A 26,632-nucleotide genomic window follows, 5' to 3' on the forward strand; every position below is an offset into this window, starting at 1 on the left:
GTGTCAAGCAGCAGGGAACCCACACACGCCTGCGGTCCACTGGGGCTGGTGCACACAGTCACTTAACTTGAACGTAGAATGAGAACCCAGTGATGAACTGTATGTTTAGTTGGGGAGAACGCTGTGGTCCTGAGTCCTTCAAATGAGGAGAAGCCTGAGCAGGCACTTGGCCATCTTCACCATCAGCTTGCCCCTTCCCTGCCAGGGAGGGAACTGGGGATGGGCAGGATTACAGGAAGGAGCAAGTTCCACCCTTCCCCCAGACCTCCACAAGAACAGCCTCTTCCCCCAAGTGGATAGATACTGTGCGGCCCACACTGGTGATGCTGCGATGTCTCGTTGTTGGCGTCCTGCAGGAAACATCTTAGGATCTGGCAACTGGAACAGTTCACCCGTTTCCCCTCCCCTCTTCCAAGGGACACCAAGACAGCTAGGGGCAAGTTGGTGCCACCGCTACAGGGTAAGGACCAAGCAAGCCTCTCAACATCCAGGGTCTCATCAAAGCTTCTACTGAACCCCAGTGCCCCCAAGTCTGTGCCTTCTGGAGGTGACTGAAACCTGAGACATCCAGCTTCCTGTGTAAAAGTTCCCTGACATTTACACATGGAGCCCCCAGTTAGGAGGCACTGGCCTGGTCAGCAAGGATGACAGAGGGCCCTGGGAAGTCCAAAGGAGGCTGGATCTGCAGGCAGTGCCCTCTGGGGGTGGAGTCAGAAGTCAAGTGCACTTGAGTGTGTAGCCACAGGATGTAACCCTGCAGCCTGAGGACAGTGCAGTAGCTGCCAATGCGCCTCTGCCGAGCACTGGTGGGCACACAGTTGAGGCCTTCCTTGGCATGCTTTCCCTCAGTTAACAGCCATACGCAGACAATGGAACTGCAGGCAATAGGTCAGCCTGTGCTGCAGAACCGCAGAGCTGCAGGGACAGAACTACATCTCCATTCTGCCCTCTGGCCTTGCGAGGGTTCCAGGAAGCCCCTTTGGCTGTAGGCAGATGGGGCACTTTCCAGTACTCAAAAGGGCAGTTAGTCTTTTCCATCAGATGGAGTTTAAACAGCTTCTGGAGTTTCTGCCTGTTTGTCTCTCGGATCCTCAGAATAGCCTTGTGAGGTGGGCAGAAAGGTTGCTCCATGCCTGCAGATGCCCACAGCAGGCGGGACAGCCAAGGGCAGCTGTTCCTTGGTTCCCGCAGGCCTGCCCTACAGGCCCCGGGGGGTATTAGCCATGGCACTGTCCACCAGATCTGCCCAAAAGGGCTTTTGTTCTGGAAGCCAAGAAGCCTTCCCTATTCCCCAGCTTCTCTGGGACAAAGGCTGCCCTTAGAGGTTGGACAAGATGTCAAGACCAAAGTCTAGGAGCTTGGGCAAGCTCTGGCCTGTCCAGTGCTAGAGAGCGTGCAGCCTTGGGCTTCCCTTGTCTCAGAGGCACCCAGGTTGTCCTCGGCCATGAAGCAGCCTCTTCCCCTGTGAAATCACTTGCCACACTACAGTCATGTAGACTCTCAGGGCATGCCCACACCCCGTCACAGCACAGTGCAATGTGCCACACACCCCTCATTCTCCTCTCTCTCTCTCTCTCCCTCTCCCCCAGACAGACAGAAAGATACACACATACATACACCTGTCAGTCATACCATGGGTACCCACATGTACCCTCCTATATACAGCCCAGCAGGTCAGAGACATTCATACTCCCACAGCCTCCTCTGCTTCCCTGAGTTGTTCCCCATTTTCTGAATCCATGATGGACAGGGCAAGGGTTGCCAACCATGGTGGCACATCTTGTGGGTGTCCTAGCTCTGGAAATAGTCTCCCCCAGCCTCCAGGTAGAGGTTCTGCAGTGATCCTGTAGGACCTTTAGGGCATGGCACCAGCAGCCAGACCAGCCTAGATAAGTCTTTCCTCTGGTGGCACCTTGAGGACACTGTCCATCTCCAGACGAGCCCCTGCCACCTCCTGCTGACTTGGGCTGTAGGTGCCCTCAGACTGGCGGCGCTTTCTTGCAGCAAGGATCCCTGAGAGGAGGCCCAGGAGGAGGAGGAGGAGGCAGGCACAGGCTGCAGGCACTGCTACCTCCAGCAGTGGGAATGGCAGGGGCAGAGGCAGGCTTTTCTGCAAGAGATGAGAGACAAGAAGACTCAGAGAAGTAGGCTTCCCAGAGTCAGTGCAAGAGGCAGCCCCCGGGTGTGCAGGCGGGAGCCAGGAAGCCACCTGTCCAGGCCAATCTAGGGCTGCTGCATAGCCCTGGCTAGGAGGGTACACAGTAGACATTCCAGGCGTGCTTGTGGGAGTTAGGGGGTGTCACAAAATTCAACAACAGTCAGCTGAAGTAAAGCAGGAGCAGAAAGCAGAGCCCACTGATGAGAGACTTCACGATTGCCTGCCTGCTTGCAAGGGGTTGCTCTGACAGCCTGTTCCTGGCAGACTTGAGCCTGGTTTGGGGGTGAGGGCAGCATTCCCCATCTCCAGTCACAGACTCCCACGGTGGCCCATCAAAGATTCCTCATACCTAGAGCTCTTAAGTCCTGGAATCAGAATCCCCGCAATCCAGACTCACCGTCTCGGAGGCTTCTCGGCCTGCTGTCACCTGCATCCCCACCCCCAGCATTCAGGCCTGGAGAAGGGAGCCCCAAAACTATAAAGTTCACACCTTCGCCCTCTCTATCACCTCAGCAGGAGCTGTAAAGCCATTTCCTTTCCCTGGGTGGGTGGGGGGTGGTATATAGTGGGTAGGTGGAGAAGCAAAGCAAAGCCTGTAAAAGTTCAACTTGAAAGGAACACTTCCCAGAAGCAAAAGGGACTCCTGGCTTACAACCAGCCTGCTGGGAGCCTACAAGAATCAAGGCACTCCCCGGGCTGCCCTTCCAGAAAACCATGTATCGGCACCCACTGTGGTCTCAGAGCCTCTCCAAGGCTCGGTGCTGGTCCCCACAGGCCCAGTGCTCTGTCAGCTGAGCCTTCTTGGGGCAGGGATACCTGGAGTGCCGGATCTGCTTCAGAAACTGCTCTGGAACCCAAGGAGACTATAAGCCCCATGATCCTGTGGGCTCAGAAGCCAGTCCCAGATCCCAACCTGCCCCCACTGCCACTACCCTAGATACCACCTAAAAGCCCCAGACTGTGCCTAATAGCTGGTGGGCTCCCCAAGCTCTCCCTGAAGTGAAAATACATCCTTCATGGGGTCCCCCCCACACCTTCAGCAAAGCCCGTCCAGTGCCAAGTCCACAAAGACCAAAGCCTCCCTGTCCACTGACCTCGCGCTAAGGTCAAAATAGGCCTGGCAGCCCACCCCTAGGTACCACTCACCACCACTTCACAGAACCGGCCAGAGAATCCTGCATTGCAAGTGCATTCAGATATGCCACTGACTGCCTGGCAGGTGCCTCCATTCAAGCAAGGGTTGGCTTCACAGGGTAGGTCAGGACTCTGACACCTGGAAGAGACAGAGGCTGAGAAAGCCACCTCCACCCCTCACAGCTGCCCTCCATTCCCCTAGTTTCCCCACCCCACCCCACCCCACCCCAACCCTGCCTCCACCCAAGCATCAAAGCCTATCCAGCCACTGCATGGCTGAGTTCTGCCAAGTGACCAGAGCTGAAGATGATTTCCATCACCTCCCCACTCGCCTTGAGCCCAATGTTCGTGACTGAGGAGGGCTCTTATTCCACGAACGTGAGGAAGAGCACATGGCAGGGAGGGGTGACAGCTGCACCTCTTGGAGGCCCAGAAGTTAAAACTTGGCCATGTCCACTGAGAACAAAGGGCTGTAAGAAACTAGGTTGGCTGGGAGGTAGGGGGGCAGCGGTGGCGGCGGCGGCGGCAGCAGCGGCGGCGGCACATGCCTTTAATCCCAGCACTTGGGAGGCAGAGACAAGTGAATCTGAGTTCAAAGCCAGCCTGGTCTACAGAGTGAGTTCCAGGACAGTCAGGACTACACAGAGAATCCCTGTCCAAAAAAAAAAAAAAAAAAAAAAAAAAGAAAGAAAAAGAAAAGAAAAAAGAAAGGAAGACGGAAGGAAGGAAGAAAAAAAGGAAGGAAGGAAGAATTGGCTAGACAGCCACTGTCCTGCTGACATCTTGGAAGTCCCAGAAGAACCAAGACAAGAAAGACCCCATTTCCCTTGCCCAGGCTGGGAAATCCAGGGGCAACCTCCCAGTCAACCTTCCAGGACCCTGGTCCCCAGACCCACCTCAGGCCAGCAAGGCCCTCCTGGCAGCTGCAGTTGGTGCCTAGAGGTCCACCCTCACAAGGGGCGCCATCCTTGCAGGTGGAGTTGAGGCTACATCCCTGAGGCAGAACAGGCACCCTGCAGAGAAAGCGCAAGGCTGGGTGGAGGTAGGGTGCTGGGAGCTGGCCACGGTGCTCTCATCCGGGGAATGCAGGCCCACCCTCTACAGCCCTCCCCCTGACAGAAGCAGAACACAGGGCTGTGGTTCTGCTCCTTTCTCAACCCACAAGAGCTGAGGACCTTGATACGCGCTGAAATTAAAGGGCGGGGCAGGACAAAACAGTTCCTAAACTTCTTGAGAGGGTTAGACAGCTCTAGACCTAGGAGGAAATGGGGAGAGTTCAAAGGCTCTGGCGGGGGAGGCGGGGTATCATTAAGGGCAGCTTGCTTCAAAGCCCCCAAATCATGCCCCTAACTCTCCTCAAACCACAATGTTTTTTTCTGAATTCAAATTTAGCCTGTATTTTAACCTGTGTATCATCTTTTTGAGCATCAAACAGAGGCTAAGGAGAACTCATCCCTCCTAATCCCTCTGTCCCCTGCCACCCGCACCTGCAGCGAGGACCAGCGAAGCCTGGAGGGCAGCGGCACTCGAAGCGGCCTTCGGGGCGCGCGTGGCATTGGCCCCGGACACAGGGCGACGAGCGACAAGGGTCAGCGCGGGCCTCGCAGCGGGGTCCCTCCCAGGCCGGGCCGCAGGCACAGGCGAAGACATCAAAGAGGTCTCGGCAGGCACCGCCGTGCAGGCAGGGAGAGGACGCGCACACGGGCGCACCGCGGCATCCAAGGCGCATGGCTGGTGACCCAGGCCAGGCCACGAAGTGCTCGCGGGCTCCGGGGATCGCACCTGGTCGCGGAGGCGCAGAGGGTAACGGGAGGCCACCGAGCGCCACGCGGCCCAGGCAGCCTGTGAAGTTTTCAGCCAGCAGCACGCGCACGGCGTCTGGGCCCTGCAGGAAGCCCAGGTCGCCACCCAGGCCCTGCAAAGCCACAGGCGTCGCCGCGCCGTCCAGCCACAGCAGCCAGCGTGAGGCGGTGGCTTGTGGGAGCTCCCGGGCCAGACGCACGTGGTGCCAGGCGCCGTCTGCCACGCGCGGCCCGGGCGCGGGCAGCACCGAGCCCGCCACATCCGCTGCCAGCGAGCCGTTGTGCAGCGCCAGCCAGATACCCGAGTCGGCGCTCTCCGCGGCGCGCAGCAGCCCAGCCTCGGGGTCGCGAGTGCGGAAGGCCAGAGTGAGCTCGCTCAGGGGCCGCGCCCAGGACACGTTGTGGCCGCTGAACACAGCAGGAGGGCCCTCTTGGAACGTAGTCTCTGCCACACCTACAGAAGTTAGAGCCACTGGGAAATGACCTGCCACCTTCTCCACACACCACCCGGCCCCCAGGCGTGCAGGTGGTAGGGTCCACTGTCCATAACTACTGACCAGGGCAGGCACCTGTCACCTGCAGCCTCCGTTTTCTACCCCTTACGCATTCTCCATCTGGAGGGAATCAGTTCCAGGGCAAGCCTAAGGGGACCCACAACACCTGCTACCCTGAAAGCCTGGGACACAGCAACAATATTAACTCCTCCGAAGTCCAGCCTGCTCCCCATGTCCAGTCACATCCCTCTCCCCTTTACAACCCTCTGTAAGTCTGGCAATGTAGCTGAGTTGGTACAGTGCCTAGCATGTAGGAGGCCCTGGGTTCCATCCTTGGCACCCTACAAATTGGGTGTGGGGATGCTTACCTGATGTCCCTAAACTAGGGAAGTTGAGGCACTACAATCACAAGTTCAAGATCACTCTTTGCTATATAGTGATTTCAAGGCTAGCCTGAGCAATGTGGGACCCTTTAGTCTCTGAGCTAGGCTTCAAATCCCTACCAACTTCTCCATCCATCTTCTACAGCATCTTCCTAACCTTGTGTTTTTGCTATCCTTAAGAACCTCAAAACCTCATACATGCCACCCCACTTCCTAACGTTCCTTCCTCTCCTCTGGCTTCTGTGAAGTTGCCTTGGAAACCCCTCTCTGTCCCTCAGAATGCAGTGGCCCGCCACACTGGGGTTGTTGGCACTCCTGGTTCACAGCCCACCATCCCATAAACCCTAAGGAATCTAACCAACTTCAGTGTTCTGCACCCAAACTCACATACAAAGCCATCGGGAACCTCCTCACAGGTGGCAGGTGGGAGGCAAGGCCGGCTGGGGCACCACAGCTGCTGGGCACAGGTGGGCCCTGTGAAGTTGTCAGAGCAGCTGCAGGAGAAGTCGTTCCAGGTGACGTGGCAAGTTCCACCATTGGAACAGGGATTGGGCTGTGGAAGAGTCAGGATACCAGTGAGCAATCAGGAAAGTAGCATCTCACCCCCCTGACCACCTCACCACAAAGTTTTGGGAGCTTGTCATCACTCCTACATTGCAGATGGGAAACTAGACCAAGAGAGGTGAAGCCACTTGGTCTGAGGGCCCAGGCGGGAAAGAGGCTAGCCTAGCTCGCACTCGGTTATTCAGCTGATGCTCTCTCTGCTCACAGCCCTCGCCGCCTCTTCCCACAAGCACCAACTACAGAAAGGCTGAGGCCCTCCTCTGTCAAGGTCGGGCTGTCTTCTCAGACGGGCGCAAATGGGATCGCGGGGCCACGGAAAGAACAGCTGGACAGGGAGGAAGGGGCTACACTCTTCCGCTCTAATGACAGGATTGTGAGAGGTCACATGACTGTCTGAGCCTCAGTTTGTCTTGTCATAGCACTGATTCTAGCTAAAGACCTTCTCCCACGCACTCACGTTGCACATGTCCTCAGAGACACAGCCCTGGGTGAGGTTAGAGGACTGAGCAGCATCCAGTTCACTGGGCCAACTCAAGTTCTCCATTGGTGAAGAGAAGAAGGGGAGGCGGAGGCCGTTGAGTTGCAAGTCCTGGAGACAGCCCCGGAAGGGCCCGCCCCAGGGCTGGGCGTCATCAAGGTAGAGCTTCCCACCCACATACAGCTGCTGGCCCAGGTCCTGCAGCTGGTCAGGACCAAAACTGAGCATCACCAAGTGGCGGAGCCCATCATCCCAGCGCCCAGGGAGGATCACAGCAGGATGACCCAGCACCTCAGTCCGGATCTGGCCCTCACTCAGGGACACAGTTAGGCTAGCCACTGAATCATTGACAAACTGGAGTAGCAGACCAGCAGGCTGCCGAGTGCGGAGAAAAAAGGACACAGTGAGGTTTGGGCCTCGCAGCTGATGGAGCAGGAAGGAGACTGAGCTCATGGTGCCGTCCAGGCCAAAGGTGGCAGCAGGAATCTCTGCAGGGAGAGACAGTCCTGGGGTGAGACCAGCAGGTTAGGGGCCCAGCACTGATGCTACCCCCCACCTGCTGACCCTCACCATCAGTGCATGTGGGCCCATGGTAAGGTCTTGGGCAGTCGCAGCGGAAGTGAGTCCACAGATCCACGCAGGCTCCTCCATGGGCACAGGGCAGAGGTTGACATGGTTCCCTGCGCTTGCAACCCAGCAGCACATTTCCATTGAGTTCCTCAGGCAGCAGAAGGCGCCCTTCCACATGCACATCCTGGAAGCAGCCTGCAAAGGCCCAGCCACCCAGATGGATAGAGTAGGGCCCAGGAGGCCCAGAGGCCACTGAGGCTGTGGGACTTGTAGCCACGGGACTAGCGACCACACAGAGCTGGCCAGGGCAGCCCTCATGCCAGAGCCGAAGCTCCAGGGCTCCAAGGCGGAGTGCCACCTCCACCTGGTGCCAGCGGCCGTCATTTAAGGCTAGGTCTGGCAGTGTAAGGACAAGCACAGCGGTGCCGTGTCTCCAAAGTGTGGCTTGGAGTGTGGCCCTCATCAGTACCAGCTCCAAGCTGACCTGAGTGTCCTTGAGAGTGGCCAGGGCCCCAGCAAACAGTGTGGTACGAAACGTCAGTAACAGACCCAGAGAGTCACCAGCTGGCACCAATCCCCACACAGAACTTCCGGATATGACCGAGAAAGTAGTATTCTGGCCACAGAAAGGCCCGTAGGTCCCAGGTGGGCAGCGACAGGCGTAACCGTGGAGTCCAGACTTGAAGGTGGGGATGCAGGTGGCAGCCAGTGGGCAGGTGTGGTCCTGGCAGCCTGTGAGCTGGACAGAACAGTCCTGTCCACCCCAGGCCTCAGGGCACTGGCAGACATAGCCTGCTACAACGTCACTACAGGTCCCACCATGCAGGCATGGTTCTGACTGGCATTCATCCACATCTTCCTGACATGTCAGGCCTAAAGGGGAGAAATCAGTCAAGAGTCAGTACACCAGGCCAGAGCCAGAGCCTCCGACCAGAACACACATGCCTCTTGGTGATGCTGACCCGTGGCCCTATAGACCGCACTCCCCGGGCCTTCCCTGGCTATGCCTGATTAGTCCTGTGGGTTTGACCCCCTGACTCTACCTTCCACCCCACGCCTCTTCCCTTGCCAGCTTTTTGAGCTGATCTGGCAGCCTCCAGGTCAGCTGCCTTCAGAAGTTCCTCCCTACCCATCTCCAAAGTAACCAGAGGTCTCTTTCCAAGGTGTCTTTCGGCATACGGCCCAGCCACTCACCTTGGTATTCAAGACTGTCATAGGCTAGGCCCTACCAGGCCCTCATGCCTCAACCTTGCCCCCTGAAATCCTTAAACTTGCCATTACTCTAAGTATTTTCTAAAAAGTTCTGCCTCAACTTCCCTTACTATTTTGAAACTCCTCCTCATCCTACAAAGCCCTCAGAGGGCCCAGAGCTTTCCTTCACACCTGACCCAAACCAAACTGCTCCACCACTCCATCACTCAGACACAACTCCCTAGAGCCCTGAGTTGAGACTATCTGTTTACTTAGCTATTCCCCTCTGAAGCCTGAATCTGTCCTTGGTACCCAGTGAAAGGACTTGGTCTAGCCTTTATAGACATGGACCAGCCACAGTGAATGATACACCTGGAGCACACTGAGCACTCCCCAGGGCCCACTCAGTCCCTCTGCCCTAGGGTCTGCCACCTCCTCTTCCCCTCCAAGATCAAAAGGCCTACGTGCGACCCCAATTAGCCAGAACCTCCACAGCACAAGCCAAGGCCATCTTCACCCCCACACCTCAGCTGGAGAGACCCAGGCCCAGAGGAGTCAGGCAGGATCAGTCAGCCCACACAGCTACAGCTTCCTCCTCACAGTCACCAGGCACAGTATAGGCTCCCCAGAAAGGGGCCCAGGACCCACAGTCACCAAGGCTTAAGAAGGGAGCTTCCAGGGCCCGCCTACCTCCTTCCAGAAAACTCAGGAATGCCAAATGGACGCCCCCACCAGAGCTAGGGTCTGAACTCAGAGATCTCCTCCCTGCCACCCACTGACTGTCTCACTGCAAGGAGCGGGGTTCCCACAGACACTGCCACACCCCCTCCAGGCTTCATCGCTGTAGCTGTGAGATGGAGATGGTAAACCCTACCTTGTGAGGCTATGGAGGAGTGGGCCACTGGGGGAGGATGTGGGTGGGAGAGAAGGCTCAGGCAATGGGACAGTGGAGAGGGGCGTGGGCCACTGAGCTCTCATAGCTTGTTTGTTTGTTTGTTTGTTTTGGGGTTTTGGAGACAGAGTTTCTCTCTGTAGCTCTGGCTGTCCTGAAACTCACTTTGTAGACTAGGATGGCCTTGAACTCACAGAGATCTGCCTGCCTCTGCCTCCTGAGAGTGCTAGGGTTAAAAGTGTGCACCACCATGCCTAGCAAGCTCTAACATCTTTTAAGTGGTCAAGATAGAAGGGAGGGACTGTATCTCCAGCCCCTTCCCCAAGCAAAGGAATCTGCCTCCAGGGACCTGCAGGGAAAGGAGCTCGTGTTGGGCGCCAGGCAGGAATGCTGGCCTGTGGGGGAGTGCTACCCGCATTCCAGCGGGGGCAGGGACACCAGAGAGGGGAGGTCTGTGTGCAGTTCCTGGGTGCAACGAGAGCTTTCCCACCCAGCCACCGATGGCAGGCACAAGAGACAAAGCCTGTCCTTCGAAAGGCATGCACCTCTGCACAGGTCTGTCTCTCTTCTGGTTTGGCTGAGGCTCTGACCACTTGGATTTGATGGCAGGGTTCAGGGGCCATCTTCCTGGTCATCACTCTGCTGTTCCTCCCAGAAAGCCTGCAGCCTCAGCCACCAGACAGCTGTATGTGAACCCCCAAAATGACTCCAGTCCAGGCCCCTCTCTTGGGTTAGTCCCTGGTTTCCCAGGCTGGCCCTGGCTCCACAGACATTCAGTATCTACAGGGCTGAAGTCACCAACCAACCAATCAACCATCAGCCAACATTCCCCAGGGCAAGAGATCATCTTGCAACCTTGGTACCACCCACTCCATGCTTCCCTCCTGACTATATTCAAACTGACCAGTCCCTCCCCTTCCACTTACAAAGCTGGGGTTCCAGGTCAGCACACACACCCCAGCTGTCACCTGTACCACCACATCCACCTCCAGCCTCATTTCTTGTATGTGTCAATTCACATTCAGTCAGAAGGGACCATATCACCCAGCCTCACCTCCACGCCAGGCCCACCCCACCTGTGCACCTGTGTATCCATCCTGGCAGTAGCACTGGAAACCATTGGGCAGATCCTGGCAGCTGCCACCATGGAGGCATGGTCCTGAGGCACACTCGTCCACATCCACACTGCAGTCATCCCCTATAAAAAGATCAGGTGTTGCTGCTGCCTGCACCCCCAGAGGCAGACAAAAACCAAGAGTCCATTTTAAAACTGGGGAGATTGAGACCCAGAGAAAAAGAGAGGAGTATGGACTCAGGCAAGGTGGCACCTGGCAGGACCAGGCCATGGGCTAGGCTGGATACATCCTTGGGGGCCTGGACCCTGGCTGAGTGCTTCTCCAAGAGGTTAACTCACCAGCAAAGCCCAGAGGACAGGTGCAAAGGAAGCCAGCAGCGCGACTGAAGCTGAAGGCTCCTGGGAAAGTGGCCTGGACACCCCCATACAAGGCTGGGTCAGAGCGCTGCAAGCACTGGCCGCCATTATGACAGGGATCCGATGCACACTCATCCTCATCCACTTCGCACCGCTCTCCGCTGAAGCCTGGGGCGTATTATGAAGACATCAGGAATCGCAAAGTGCCCAGGCACCTCCCTTCGATGACCCAAGCCAACCCAGGGCGGGACAGGGACACAAGCTCAGGATGCGGATGTTGACAGAGGGCCAGTAGGGGCAGTGATGGCCGGCTACCAATTGCTGCGAATACTATGTACTAACACTCAGACACCCTTCTTGTGTGCCAGGCATGCTGTCACTGCTCTCTACAATCCAAAGGGCAGGTGCTGTTAGCAGCCCTGTTTGCAGATCAGGGAACTGAGATTCATGCATGTAGGTTACACGTGCAGGGCCCAAACTGTACTCACGTGTGCACACGGCTTCATACCTGTCCCACCACATTGGCCAACACACACACACACACACACACACACACACACACACACACACACGAGAGAAAACGGGTGAGGGGGGGGGGCGCAGGCGCGCACACACCTGGCCAGCAGAGGCAGTGGAAGCTCCGGAGGCCGTCGAGGCAGGATGCGTTGTGCGCACAGGGCGCTGACGAGCACTCCAGCACCTCCTGCTCGCAGTGCGCACCTTCGTAGCCAGTGTCCGCGCAGTCGCACCGGAAACTGGCGTGAGTGGGGCAGGAGCTGAGCGCGTGTCCATCTCGCAACCCACCCTCCCTGCAGCCAGGTCACCCCGCCGAGCGCTCACCCGTTGACCAGGTCGTGACACACGCCCCCATGCGCGCACGGCTGGCTCTGGCACTCGTCCACGTCCAGCTGGCAGCTAGCGCCTGCGTAACCCGGCGCACACACGCAGCGGTAGGAGCCCACACCATCCAGGCACGAGCCTCCGTGCAGGCAGGGCGCTGACGAGCACTCATCTACCTCGGCCTCGCAGGTCACGCCTGGACAGGGGCGGGAGACACGGGAACCACATCTAGAGGGGCGAATCGGGTCCAGCCAGCAGTCCCAATCTGCTCCAGTTACCCGGACGCCGGTGGCTCTCTCATTCAGAGGAGGTGCTGCTGGGTAGCCACAAGAGGACCTTCTTGCCCTGGCGGCCTCACAGCAGGGTAGGCCCAGAAACGGCTGGTGTTTAAATAATGGTGACCTCAAGAAGAGATAGAATTGGATCCTTTGAGTACAGGAGCCAGGGTCTGTTCTGGGGTGCTGGGAGCGAGGGTGGGGAGGGGGACTTCTTCAGAAACAGCTTTTTGAAGACTGAGATAGGACAGGTTGATGACAGTTGGTGGCACCTCTCTTGAGGTAGAGGCACAATGCCCTGGGGGAAGGATGGAAAAGAGACAGGACCTGGGGAGAGGGGAAGAAGTGAGAGGCATGAGAGCATCCAGTACTTATCAGACCTCCTGCTCCTCCAGACTGGTCAGACTTGAGGCTCAGTGTAAAGAGCACTCCCTGCCCTTCCAGAAGTCCAGAGTTCTGTTCCCAGCACCCACACTTGACCTAGAAGAGCAGGCCCCTGCCTGGTCGGGCTTTCATGAGGATGCTCAGGTAATATTCATAGCATTCCCTCACTCCAATCCCTCTTCTAGCATCCCATACACATGACATATACATAGATAAAAATTAAATCTTAGACACCTTGGAGATTAAGATTAACCCTGAAGGTCACTGACCTCCATTTGTTAACAGTTACATGCCAGCTAAGCCTTTTTTTCATTTTCACAATCCTCTTCAAGCTGGTGTAACACATACTTTTCAGGAGTGGCTCTGTGCAACATTTATTGGCCTCCTGAAATTCATTTAGCCCCCTTTGAAGATACCTTAAAATTTATCAGCCTAGCCGGGCGTTGGTGGCGCACGCCTTTAATCCCAGCACTCGGGAGGCAGAGCCAGGTGGATCTCTGTGAGTTCAAGGCCAGCCTGGGCTACCAAGTGAGCTCCAGGAAAAGTGCAAAGCTACACAGAGAAACCCTGTCTCGGAAAAAAAAAAATTATCAGCCTAAATGTAGCCATTATAAGACCATTAGTTATGCTCCTTGTGAGCTGCCTGTTTTTTCTTTATGGTTCTTAGTTGTTGTTGTTGTTGTTTTTTTTTTTTTTTTTTTTTTTCAGAGCTGCCTGATTAAGTCGTGCTGGGATCAAGAAAAATGGACCTTGGCGGTTTATGTTCCTGGAATTGTATCCATGTCAGTGGATGCCCACACACTCCAGAAGAGAATTTGACATTGTTTCTGCTGCTGTTGCTGTTATAGTTTCTGAAACCGCTGCTACTGTTTCTGGGATTACCATTTCATAATTGCTTACTACAGCTAGCATAGTGGAGACCCTGGCAGCAAAAGTAGCTACCACAGTTAATTAATCTTTCATTCTATTTGGGCATGATAAATTTAAGATAAATTTAATTCAATAGTTATATACATTTTGATTGGCTTTTAAAATTATAAATTTATAAACTCAAGATCCATTTGCCTTTGGGATACCATCTTACAAGGACTCCAATTTGCAGTAAGGCTCGTTAAGGAAGGGAATGGCTCAGTTGCCTTTAGCCTACTGGCTATGGGTGGGTTAGGACTTCTGTTGGTCTTTTCTGTGTTGAACACACAGATTGCAAGCCCAGCACCACTTTGAGATCTTTGGCAGCAGTTAACTCTGCAGCTCACACACGATTGAGCCTGTACGATAATGAGTATTCAGAGACAGGTAATACCTGGGGGTTGCTCACCAACCTAAGACAGAGTACCTGTGTGGCCTGGGCAGGCGTCTCCATGACGGGTAAGGTGACCTGCTGATATCCCATGCAACCTAAGTCAGAAGCTCATTTATTAGTAAAAGGGGGACCTGTAGGGCCCTGACCCCCGTTTTGGATAACTGTTGCCTTGCTTGCTAACCTTGACCTTGATATCCTCCCTATGCTAATTCCCTCCCGGGTTTCACCCTCCTGAATGCTTAAGGGAAGTTCCTTGTCTGTGTACCCTGCATAATGGGCGTTAACTGCTTAGATGCAAGATTGTAAAACATCTGTATCGAACTTCTGCCCTCTGGGGTTCTCCCATTGTGCTGTAAGCCTGTATTTAAGACCTCCTCCCTCCTTCAATAAACAGCATTGGGGGGGGGAGAAGAAGAAGAAGAAGAAGAAGAAGAAGAAGAAGAAGAAGAAGAAAACACACACACACACACACACACACACACACAAAAGAAATGTAGGTTGTTGGTAGCGGTAATAACAGTCACCTTGACCAGACTTGGAATCACCTGGGAGACACATCTCTGGCTGTATCTGTAAGGAGTTTATAGGAGGGTTCAACTGAGGAAGAAAGGCTGGGACCTGGCTTGAATAAAAACAGAAAAATCAAAGAAAGCAAGCTAAGCGCCAACATCCGGTGATACAGTATGACCATATGGCTCATGCTGCTTCTGCCATGCCTTCCACATCATGATAGACAGCATCCCCACAAGAGCCAGAATGTACCCTTCCTTCCTGTAGTTGCTTCTTGTCAAGTATTTAACCACAGCAATGAGAAGGGTAAGCAACACAGCAGCTCAGCAGTGTGTTCAGAAGACTCACTGGTGGCTTTCAGAAGGATGTAAGGAAGGGACACCCCGGACAGGACACCCTGGAGTAGGGTCACTAACTCCTATGTAGATGTAACCAATCCTCTTATTAAAATAAGAAACACAGAGTCAATATAAAAGAGAAAGCTGAGAGGTCAGAGCTCAGAGATAAAATCTTACCTCCTGCAGTGCTCCTAACTTCCCCCCGAGAGAGCTACTTCCTATTTGTCTGTGTTTAAATAGTCTTTCTGTTCTACCTTCTCATTGGTTGTAAACCCAACCACATGACTGCCTCATCACTGCCTGTAAGTACCGCCCTCCAGGTCTTAAAGGCATATGTCTCCAATACTGGCTGTATCCCTGAACACACAGAAATCTACCTAGCTCTTCTAACCACCACGCTCTTGCTATGGCTCTAATAGCTCTGACCCCAGGGCAACTTTATTAACATAAAATTAAAATTACATTTCAGTACAAATAAAATATCACCATACTCCTATCTTGCTTTGGCTTTAAAACTGGAAGTCCCTGATTCCACCCAGGAATTCCCATGCCTCTGGGGAACTCTAAGTACAAACTGGCCCTCCCAGATAGGAGTGGAGATGGAGGAAGATGGAGAATCTCCAGGTGTGGTGTTTATGAGACATACCCTATCAGTGTAGATTTCCATGGCCTTTTGTTTCTCCAGCCACGTAAGTAGGTTTTGTCATGGGGGCTAAGGAGCCAGCTGCCTCCAGCTGGAGCCCTCCTACTCCCCAGCAAGCAAGTCTCAGGACTCCTCCTTCCCATGACCCTCTAGCCCCACTCCCAGCCTCTGTGCCAGGGAGAGCCAGGCCCAGGCTGCCTGGAATCCCAACTCCCCCACCCTGCTCTGTGCAGGAGGAGGAGAGAAATGAGTCACACAAAGCTCCCTGCTCACATCATCTTCGCTGGCATCCTGCACATGCAGTGCTCACACACCCGCTGACACACGCACAGACATGACACCAGCAGGTGCTCACAGGGCCCTTAGAGCTACCGTACACGTGCAGATAGCTGGGACCCACAGTCTCACTTGCACAAATGTAGACACTGGGAGGGAAAGAGACAGGGACCCAGTGTTCATCTCATCCCTCTATGTCCTTCCTAGAACTTGGTCCCCAGTCTATACCATTTGCCCACAGTTTGAGCACAGTGTCTAAATTCAGGGCTGACGGAACCCCCAGTGTCTACACTGTGGACTCCAGACTGCACTAAATTAAATGTCCTTTGAGGACCTGTCCCCAGCCGAACTGTCCCTCCTGACGTCATGCAGCTCCAGAAAGCAGCAGTGTGGGGAGGAGGAGACTAGGGAGGTGTTCCCTCACCCATGCCAGCCATGTTTCTGGGCACCTGTGTCTACATTAATCTACTCTCGGCAACAAGGATGGCTAGGGACACATCCTTATCACAGACAAAAAAAAAGTATCCGGATTCAGGATGCCTAGAGCCACACATCCTGAGCCATACCAGGGTCCATCACGTGAGTCCCACAGGGTCTACGTGACAGCTTGACACAGGTTTAGACTGAGGAAATGCTAGAGATACCATCTGGGCATCGTCATGAAAGCCAAACCAGGCAGGTATGCCCTGCCAGGGTTACCTGAGGGTCATTCCCAGCCTCCAACTGGGACCAAACTCAGTTCTGTGGCAGGAACAAAAGCAATATTTGTCAGTTACCTTATATGTGCCAGGCTCCATACCAACAACCAAACATACACACACAGATCCCACCTGCCAGGTTAGCCCAACCAATCCTACCTGCTAGGTTAGCCCAAGAAACATCAGTTTAGCAGTCAGCCCAAGAGTGGGTACCAAAGCTGCCTGAGGCATCTCTAGACTTGAGCCAAAGCCAAATAGAGATGCTCACACTGTGAGTAGCTGATGGACTCCATAGTCCAGCCCTCCAAGGTGACTTGTCCCATTACCTGCATAGCCCAGGGGGCAGTGGCACTCGTAGTGATCTGCCAGGTTGCGGCAGGTGGCCCCATGGTGGCAGGGCCGGGACGCACACTCATCGATGTCCAGCTCACAGTAGGGACCCTGGAAGCCAGGCACACAGTAGCAGCGGAAGCCATTAGGGTCTGGGCCCTGGGGTACACACAGTGCACCATGGTGGCATGGCTGAGAAGCACAGCCCCCAAGCCCTACAGGCTCACAGGTATAGCTACCACTTTCTGTAGCCTGGCACTCGGTTCCAGCACCACACGGGTCTGAGGCACAGGCACTTGGAGTCTCTGAAGGAACCAACCCTGTAGAAAAAGAAAACAATTTGGCAATGTGGGCAGGGTCTGCATAATGCACACTTCCCCCAGTGTTAGCAACCTAAAGGTAACACAATTCTGTTCGTGTTTAAGACCTGTGTGCACATCCACAAGCTGATCAGAAATGCAGATACCTACACCTGCGACTGGGGTTTTATTTACTTATTTTGTGTTTGTTTTTAGAAGCACTCTTCTGGAGTCCAATCCAGTCTGGAACTTGCTATGTCTCCAAGGATGACCTTAAACTCCAGATCCTCCCTCCTGCCTCCCAAATGCTGGGATTAAAGGCATATATTACCACTCCAGGTTGATGGAGTGCTGGGGAGTCAAACCCAGGGCTTCCCTGGTGAAAGACTCTTCAGACTGAGCTACACCCCCAGGCCCAGGCAGGTTTTAGTTGTAGAGAGCAGAGACAGGAGAGAATGAGCGGCTCCCGCGTGATACCATCACATAACAGATAGTACCCATGCTGTCTGGCCACTCCTGCAGTACCCCGAGGAAGCTCGGACTGTCCTTTGTTCACTTTACAGACATGTAGTAGAGCTCAAGGAAGTAAAGACTTGCTGACATCACACAGTAAGTTCACAAGGAACAGACCTCAATGCCAGGTTGGTCCCACTGCCAGGGAGTAGTTCGCCAGGCCTTTCCATTCTGCAGGCCTGTGTCCTCTCAGCAGCCTGAAGTGGGATGGAGGAGACAGAGGGACAGCTTCTATCCCCCCCCCCAAAGCCCCCGCTGGGGGTCTGGTAACTCCATTCCCAACTGAAACCTGAGATGTCCGACCTCAGCCTCAGAGAAGGAATGGACTTCAAAGGCAGGGCCTGCCTCTGCCTCTCTCACCCCTACCCACCCTTGGTCCCGCCTTCCTGCCTCCTGGCCTGGGACTTCTAGAGGATCCCTAGCACTCACTTCATCCCCCACAAGCAAATACCTGCGAAAGTACCCAAGACAGAGCAGGTATAACAACCTTGACCTACTCACTGAATACCTGACCAGGGTCTATACACTTGGAGCATCCTGTGTTGATTTAGAAGCCAAGTTCAGAGAGCCTTGTTCCTTCACTTCATCCTGGCCCCAAAGCCTTGTCACTAACAGGTCCAAACCCCAGCCCAGAACCGTGAGCTATGAGAATTTGGGTAAATGCCTCCTCCTTTTGGGTGGCAGAAGGATTCAAAGCCTCAGGGGCCAGATAAAAATGTGAGGGACATGAGCCCTTCTACCCCCACCTGGAGTTCCAGGACCTACCCTCCCCCCAGGTTGTCATGCAGACACTAACCAGACCTGAGCAGTGAGCAGCATCAGGCCTGTGCCTTCCCCTCCCCCACTCCAAGAAGACTCCCCCTCCCTCCGATAAGGTTGGCAGCCTGTCAGGCGTCATCCACATTCCATGGGGCAGGGCGGCTGCTGGCCAGATCCCCATGCTCCTCAGCCCAAGATGGAGGACAGCAAGCCATGGGGACAGTGGACCCAGGGAGACGCGGCTAGGCAGTGCCTCCTCAAGTGCCCAGGGTTCTTCCTTGTACACTGGGGCCTGGCATCCTCCAGAGCCAGGCAGGGGGTCAGGTTCCGGAGTCTGAGATACTTTCTGGCCAAGAGGGCCCTCTGCTCCCAGCTGTCCCAGCCCAGGCATCCATTCCCAGCCTCTGCCAAGCCCGAACATTTGGGCTGGGCAAAGGGGGAGCCTGGGCTACTCCGAGGGCTTACAGGCAGTGGGTGGCCTCTGCTTCTGCTCCCGTGACTGAGCAGATGGGAAAGTCAGTGGATGCCCCAGCACAGATACCCGATGAGGGAAAGAAGCTGACTGGATGGGTGATGGGAAGATGGTCAGGTGGGACGTGGATGGAACACCTTTAGGAAAAAGCATGTTTTGGAGCAGCAGACAGATTCAGGGTTACGGAGCCTTGACACCCAGTGAGTCCCCTTGAGAGGCAGTGGCCATAGCAGCCAGGGACCCTTGGCCCAAAAGGCCCCAGAGGAGAGTGGTTATATGGTCTCTTATGAAGCACCTGCCACTGGGCCCTTGCCAACAGCTCCCACTGTGATCCCATGGGGCACAGGTCCTCACCCCTCACCCCAAGCTGGAGCTTAGTCCCTAGCTCGGAGCCCTCTGTTAGTGGCCACAGCATCAGGGGAAGGAGCTTTGCTCCTCTATGGGTCCTCCGAGAGCCCGGCAGCAGACTGCTACTCTGAGAACTCCCTGAAAGGCAGAACCAGCCCCACAGTTAGAAAACTAGGAACGAAGCAGAAGGGTGCAAGAGGCCCAGAGACTGAGCAGCAGCCGGGACCTTCATTCACTGTCCCACAGGTATCTAGGTGTCAACAGTTTTATCTGTCTTTTTTATAACCCAGAGACTCATCACTTCCAGTCCTACCGCACTCCGGGGTGGCCCCATCGGCCCACAGTAAGCCCAGAGGGTCTATTGAGCAAAGGGAGGGGAAGGGCTCTCCCTAGGGCCTAGCTAGAGGGGCGGAGTCTGTCGCCAGGGCAACAAGGGGCCAGTGCTTATCTTTACAAATCCCTCCTGACCTCTCAGACTGCCTGGGCTGACCTGGCAGAGGAGAGATTAACAGACACAGACACGGGATGCTGGCCCTTTCCTCCGACCTGCACCCTGCCCTACCCAGAGGAGAGCATGAGGGAAATGTATGCAGTCATTGTTGGCAGCCACCAGTGTGACCGCTGAGTTCGAGGGCCAGGCATCTTTTGCCATCTTAGTATATTTGGTTCTAGGTAGAAAAAAGAGACTGTTAAGAAAACTAACTGCTTCCCATCACCAAGAGCCTGAAAACCTGCAGATGCAGAAGCTTGTGAAATTGCAGGCCCAAGTACTGTGAACCTAACATGGCCCCAGCCCTCCTCCCCTCACCAGAGGATCGATGTGTGGCTCCGTGGTACCCCCCTTGTGTAGCACATGCAAAAGCCCTGGGTTGCAGCCCCACAGCAGCACCCTGCCCACCCTGAGCCGAGCAGTTGGCATGCCACTGTGCCAGTCCTCAGCCGGCCCTCAGGCGCTCCCACTCTACCTGAGTTCGCTTACTTTCTCTGGGCCTGTCCTAGTCAGGGCTGCTACCACCGCCATGAAACACCATGACCAAAGCAAGCAGAGAAGGAAAGAGCTCACACGTGCTTATCATCACTGAAGGAGGTCAGGACAGGAACTCAAATAAGGCAGGAACCTGGAGGAGGAGCTGACGTGGAGGTCATGGAGGGTGCTGCTTACCCGCCTGTTCTTCATGGCTTGCTCAGACTGCTTTCTTGTAGACCCTGGGACCACCAGCCCAGGGGCGACCACACCCACAATGAGCCACACCCACATTTGACCATTAACTAAGAAAATGCCCTACAGGGTCGCCTACAGCCCAGTCTCATGGAGGCATCTTCTCAATTGAGGTTCCCTCCTCTGATGACTCCAGCTTGTGTCAAGTTCACATAAAACTGCCACCTCAAGGGGTACAGTGCAGTAAGGGGTCTCTGACACTCAACACCCACTCATCAGGAAAAGGCAAAGACACCCCAGGAGACAGGGAAGCTTGGATACATTTTTTCAGAGATGTTCACCCCGAAGTCAAAAGGCATAATTTAGTAACAGTTGTGGTGAGGATAGGTATTTCGATGCAGTGCCCAGCACTGGCGCATACTGGAGTTGCTAGTCCCTGGTCTCAGGTCTGAGTGAGAACACAAGCTGGGATGGATCAGACTTGTCACTTGTACTGGCTGCTGTGGACAGTTTCTCTGGTAACTATTAATATGTTTCCATCTGAAATCCCCTTGAGGGCTAGTGAAATGTCTCTTCAGGTAAAGGCACTTGCTGTGGAGGACTGATGACCTGAGCTTGATCCTCAGAAGTCATGTAAAGATGATGAAGGGAGAGAACCAACTCCACAGTTGTCCTCTGACCTCCACACTTGGGTTTGCACACGCGCAGGCATGCGCTCATAAACACACACACACACACACACACACACACACACACACACGCGCGCGCACACACACGCACACACGCACACACACACGCACACACACACACGCGCGCACACACGCGCACACACACGCACACACGCGCACACACACGCACACACACACGCGCGCGCGCGCGCGCGCGCACACGCGCACGTGCGCGCACACACGCACACACGCGCACACACACGCACGTGCGCGCACGCACACACACTAATAATAATTATAAAATATGTATTTAAAATAATAATACAATTTCCTTGATGTTTGGGGGTCCTTTCATCCCCTATATTGCAGACAGGCAGCATTAGTGCATCCAATCTGGAAATGACCCTTGGAAGGAACGATGGGCCCCATCTAACAGAGGTACAAAGAGCTGTAACCAACCAGCTAAAGAACCACCTCCTCGTGGCACGGCCCAACCACACACTGCTCTTGGGACCCTAGACAAGCTGCTGACCTTCTCTGAGCTTCATTTACCTGTTCTGTAAACAGAGGGTAGAGAACGAGGTTCACTGGCTGCTGGGAGGATTAAATGCTTTCCACATAATGGGTGGTGTGACCCATCAGCAAACTTTGCAGGAGGCTAGCACCCAGTAGCCAGCAGACCCCCTCATTGGTTGGAAGTGTGTGGCACCCCTGCTTCTCTCCTCTATGCCCCGCCCCTCAAGTTGGAGGAGGGGCCAGATTTGGGGAAGACTGGCTTCCCCTTTGTGAACTGTGCTCCCTGGGTGTTCAGGGAAGGGGTGGGGGTGGGAACAACCCAATGTGTCCCTTTGTACTCCAAGATGCCTCATCCTCTCCATAGCAACCAGCAGTCCTCTGCTGCAGAGTGGCTGGGATGGAGGGGCCCGGCTCAGGGCCTGGCCGGAGTGGGCATCAGGTCTGGTCCTGGGCCTCCAGAACTTTCATCTTCTCTGGGATGGAAATTAGCTTTCGAGTCACAAAGTCCCTGGCATCTCCACTCCCTCAGTCGACCCTGGGTACTAGTGTTTGTAAGTGCCCCCTCCAGCTTCAGGGATCCCTGGAGAAGGGCTCTGCACACAGAAGTCATGGGAAATGGCGGCCCCTGAGAGGCCATTGGGGTGCAGGGGGTACACAGGACATGGTATTCCCTTTTGCACCTCTGATATGCTGTTTGCCCACCTTATAAGTCCACGTGCATGAACACTCCTGTGTGAACACATGAATGTCAGTGCAGTCTGCTGGTGTACGCAGGCATGTGCTATGCACATGGCAATACCTGCAAGGTTGATCAGCAAGTTTACCAGTGAGTTCACAGGGAGACCTGGCACGTGCCTGTGGACACCTGTCTCCTGTTGTGGTGTGTATCCTAGTCCATGCCAAACATCTCTGCAGCTGTCATGAGCATCTGTGTAGTACAGGTGGGACAAACCCAAAGTGCACAGTCCAGAACCTCCTGCCGTTAATGTACAGACAGCCTGGGGTCGCCTGGTTTCTCCATCCTCATTTGCTTCAGGTACCCAGCTTCTAAGTCCCTTCCTTCTCTGACCCTCATTTGGTTTCTTCCCTACAAAATGAGGCCCTCGCTATACCCATTCTCCCTCCTGCCCAGAGGAGGAAGCAATAAAGGCTTAGTGGGCAGGCAGAGGGAAAGCCACAGGTGGGGTTCACCAGCTGCAGGGAACCCAGGCCCTCCCTGCTGCCCCCGTAACTATAGTGACCAAACCAAAGCGTCCTCCAGACCCCCCAGCAGGAATTCCAGGCTCAGTGCTGAATGCACTTGGACAAAGGCGAAAGAGCATTGGCTGCCTGGGCTGGCTTCAGGGAGCCTTTCCAGCCTAGCTGAGGAATGCCAGAGGTAGGCTGCAGGGACACACACATGATCCCAAATCCCTAGCCACCCCAAAGACCCAGAACAGCTCTTAGGGTTGCCCCTCAAGTGCAGACAGAGGACCCATAGAAGGGAGGGATCCAGCCCCCACCCCCCACCCCCACCTCCAGTTGCCAGGAAAAGCCAGTTGACCATGTGAGACAACTTAGAGCCAGTTCGGCTAGTACACAACTCTACACTCAGACAGAACTTCCATAGGCCGGCTAACCCCAAGAGCCACCATCTGGCAACTTTACATGCCACCTGCACCCTAGCTCCACGCATGACTCCAGCAGACTCTATGGTGATTGCTTGGGTTCTCTGAAACTTCTCCAAAACTCACTCGCTTCCACCTAACCCGGCACGCTTTCCCCAAGGGACACCTTACACCACGATCCTCAGCTTTCCCCAACTATACCACACCAAACACACCAGGTCTCCCAGACGGGCTTCTGCAGATCACATCAGCCCTGATCCTCCTGGCCCCGCTTGCATAGGCTCCTCAGTATGAAGTGGCCAGGACACTCCAAGTGAGTCCCAGAACACCCCCAACCTCAGGATCCACACGTTCTGGGGCCCGGGACACGGTTCCCTCTAGCTTGGCTACCAGACTCTCAGGCCAGGCCTTCAGTGTTTGCCTGGGGTAAAGCCCCCAGGCCCAGCCACTCACCAGCCGGGACCCAGGGCGGCAGCAGCAGCAGCAGCAGCAGCAGCAACAGGAGGTGGACATCTCGTCTGGAGCTCCAGATCACAGGCCCCACCAGCGCCATGGCAGCGGGCTCTGCTCGCCTGTGGGAACCCTCTGCTCGGCGGGCTCCGAGCCCCTTCACTTCGTCCCTCCGACCAGCACTGACGCGGTGGACAGAGGCCCGGCCCCTCCTCCTGCCGTCCTCCTCCGCCCCGCCTCCCACTGCTCCTCCCCGTAGGATCCTCGCGGAGGGTCTGACCCACCACCCCCTCACAGACACCAGCCCCTTTGGAGGCCTCAGCTCCAGACAAGGCCCTGGGCCTGACCCTGGGTCTCAGTGCACAAGCCTCTTCCCAGGCAGTCCAATCCCCAGAAGGGCCGGTCAGGATTCCCGGGGCATCTCCCACTTCTCCCAAGTGCTCAGCTACCCCTTCAGGCCTTGGTTCTCCCGCCCCGCCTCTGCTCGGAAGTGCCCCAACCCGCCCTTTCCTAACCTGCTCCTTCCACACCTGAGCTAGCAGGCCCCTCCCCTCCTCTCACTGGGGCTCCTGACCCTGTGGCTCTCAGTAAAAAAAATGTAAGTAGGCATTGAGCCCCGGACCATGTGCTTCCCTGACTCTCTGCTACCTTCCCCACACCCTCACCAGCCAACGGAGCCTTTTCTAACTCCCCATTGCCCTTGATCTTTGTCTCTGATGTTTGCAACTTTAATAATGTCCCTGCAGTCCAAGATGGACCTTTCCGCTGAGTGGCAGCTCCAAAGAAAATAGTGCTCCGCTGCTGCCCCCACCCCCTTCCTGGAAAGTCCTTCTCTTTGTCTAACCTCACAGTCACATACTGCACTGGGTGGAACCAGGAGTTCCCAAATTCTTAAAAAACAAAAACAAAAACAAACAAACAAAAAACTCCAGATACCACAGCAACCCTTCTTCCATGGCCTGCTACCCCGGTGGGGCAGTCTCCTTTTAAAGGCTCTTCTTAAGCCGGGGGGAGGGGGGGGGTGCACGCCTTTAATCCCAGCAGAGCCAGGAGGATCTCTGTGAGTTCGAGGCCAGCCTGGTCTACAGAGCCAGAACCAGGACAGGCACCAAAACTACACAGAGAAACCCTGTATCGAAAAACCAAAAAGAAAGAAAGAAAGGAAGGGAGGGAGGGAGGGGGGAGGAAAAGAGGGAGGGAAGGAAGGAAAGAAAGAAAGGAAGGAAGGGAGGGAGGGAGGGAGGGGGGAGGAAAAGAGGGAGGGAAGGAAGGAAAGAAAGAAAGAAAGGAAGGAAGGGAGGGAGGGAGGGAGGGGGGAGGAAAAGAGGGAGGGAAGGAAGGAAAGAAAGAAAGGAAGGAAGGAAGGAAGGAAGGAAGGAAGGAAGGAAGGAAGGAAGGAAGAAAGGAAGGAAGGAAGAAAAGGTCTTCTTGAAATGAGCCTCTGGCAGAGGGGGAATTCTGCCCTGAAGGCCCTGGACTCTGCTGTGTCTGACAAAGCACTGGGTCTCTGGGATGTCCTTGGAGAAACAGCAGATGGGGCAATGAACATCACAGGGTATCAGGACCCAGCAGTCACCATGCATCACCAGCCCAAAATGCCCCTGAGTCCCCAGAGCTCAGAAAAAGACTGAAGCCCTGAGTGAGCCCAGGTGGGCAGCCCCCCCACCCCACCTTTGCCCTGCAACCTTCTCTCCAAGGTCAGAGGCACGCCTCATTTTCTGGGACATCCACCCCATCCATCCCAGTTCTCACTTGACCTGGGACTCCTCCCACCAGCCCCTGGGGAAGTCATGTTCCACTTGGGGGCACACAGCTAAACAGATCCGCACCTGAACCCCCCAAATGACCTGGAGTTATTTCCTCTGACCTTACAGGGCACTTGCGCTGCACTCCAGGGATCTGGACAGCACCTGGAATGTCAAATAGCTGGTCCCCAGGTGTGGGGGTGGGCTGTGAGGGGATCTAGGCGGTCAGACAGGCATGGGTTCACCCAGCCCCAGCCCACCCCGCCTCTCATCCCACAGCTGCCGCGACACCTAGTGGTCCTGTGAGGTCTGCAGTGGACAAACCAGCTACAGGCATGGGTTGCCATAGGAGACCAAGGAGCTCAGGGACACAGCAAAGAGCAAGAGCTGGATACCAGTGGTTAACTCAGTAGAACTGACACTTGAGAGGGAAATAAGGTCGGCCAAAGGACTAATTCAAATCCCAGTTACCCACTTTTCAGATCTGTGACCTTGGGTGGGTCACTTGGCGTCTCTGAACCAACATTAACTTCCAAGTAAAAAGATAAATAAACCCTCACCAGAGAACTGTCTTCCGAGTTAGCTGTGTTTAAAGACTTCGGTGTTTAAAACTGCCAAACAAGTGCTGGTTAAATTAAAAATGAAGAAAGTAACTTTAAGCCACATGTATTTCAAATTGGAAATACATATTTATTGGTTACACTGGGGATCTTATGAAGCAAGAATAAGCTTGCTCCTCTCCATAGAACCCTGGAGTGTGACAGCAGCTTCTGATGCCAAGAGATAATTCAGTTCAAATGCCTAAGTGTTTCTGTAGTAGGTATATAATTTCCCCAAATAACAACAATTCAGTATGCTTCCAAAGGGACAGGAGCCATCTTCCTTCACTTTGTGTGGTTGTATTTCTAGCACACTCTATGTGTAGTAATAACTATGGAAAATACTCGATATTCTTGAGCAAGCCACTTGGGGCTCTGGACACTGTCCATCAAAAATAGCACTCCAGGGGCTGGAGAGATGGCTCAGCAGTTACAAGCACTAGCTGCTCTTCTAGAGGACCTGGGTTCAATTCCCAGCACTCACATGGCAGCTCACAATAAAAGATTTAGAAATCCAGTTCTAGAGGATCCAACGACCTCCTCGGTCTCCACAGACACCAGGCACACACATGGTGCACAGACATGGATGCAGGCAAAACAACCATAAACATGATAATTTTTTTAATTATTGTTTTAAATAGCACTCCACAGGAAAGGCACTTGGGAAATTCTCAAGTTAGGTGGTCTGTGGGCCAGCTCTGTGAACTGTTTACTGTCCTACAAACACATCACTCCGAATCCAAGACCCACTAACTGCCAGAGACACCTCTGGTCTCACGATCATCAAAGACCCCGTAGAGGG

At 54.7% G+C, this 26,632-nt stretch overlaps 1 protein-coding gene across 1 annotated transcript; it reads right to left on the minus strand.

Annotated features, from left to right (window-relative positions):
- Positions 1-79: 79 nt before the first annotated feature.
- Positions 80-23,732, minus strand: Crb2 (crumbs cell polarity complex component 2). Its single transcript, XM_028887899.2, has 13 exons — positions 23,490-23,732; positions 16,692-17,015; positions 11,939-12,134; positions 11,714-11,853; positions 11,081-11,266; positions 10,751-10,864; positions 7,584-8,456; positions 6,993-7,501; positions 6,359-6,524; positions 4,780-5,548; positions 4,189-4,305; positions 3,305-3,431; positions 80-2,110 (listed from the first exon to the last, which is right to left on the minus strand). The coding sequence occupies exons 1-13, from the start codon at positions 23,587-23,589 to the stop codon at positions 1,886-1,888; spliced, it is 3,846 nt and encodes a 1,281-aa protein (XP_028743732.1). The 5' UTR covers positions 23,590-23,732; the 3' UTR covers positions 80-1,885.
- Between the last annotated feature and the right edge of the window lie 2,900 nt (positions 23,733-26,632).

Source organism: Peromyscus leucopus, chromosome 4, assembly GCF_004664715.2.
Source record: "Peromyscus leucopus breed LL Stock chromosome 4, UCI_PerLeu_2.1, whole genome shotgun sequence".
Taxonomy (NCBI): domain Eukaryota; kingdom Metazoa; phylum Chordata; class Mammalia; order Rodentia; family Cricetidae; genus Peromyscus; species Peromyscus leucopus.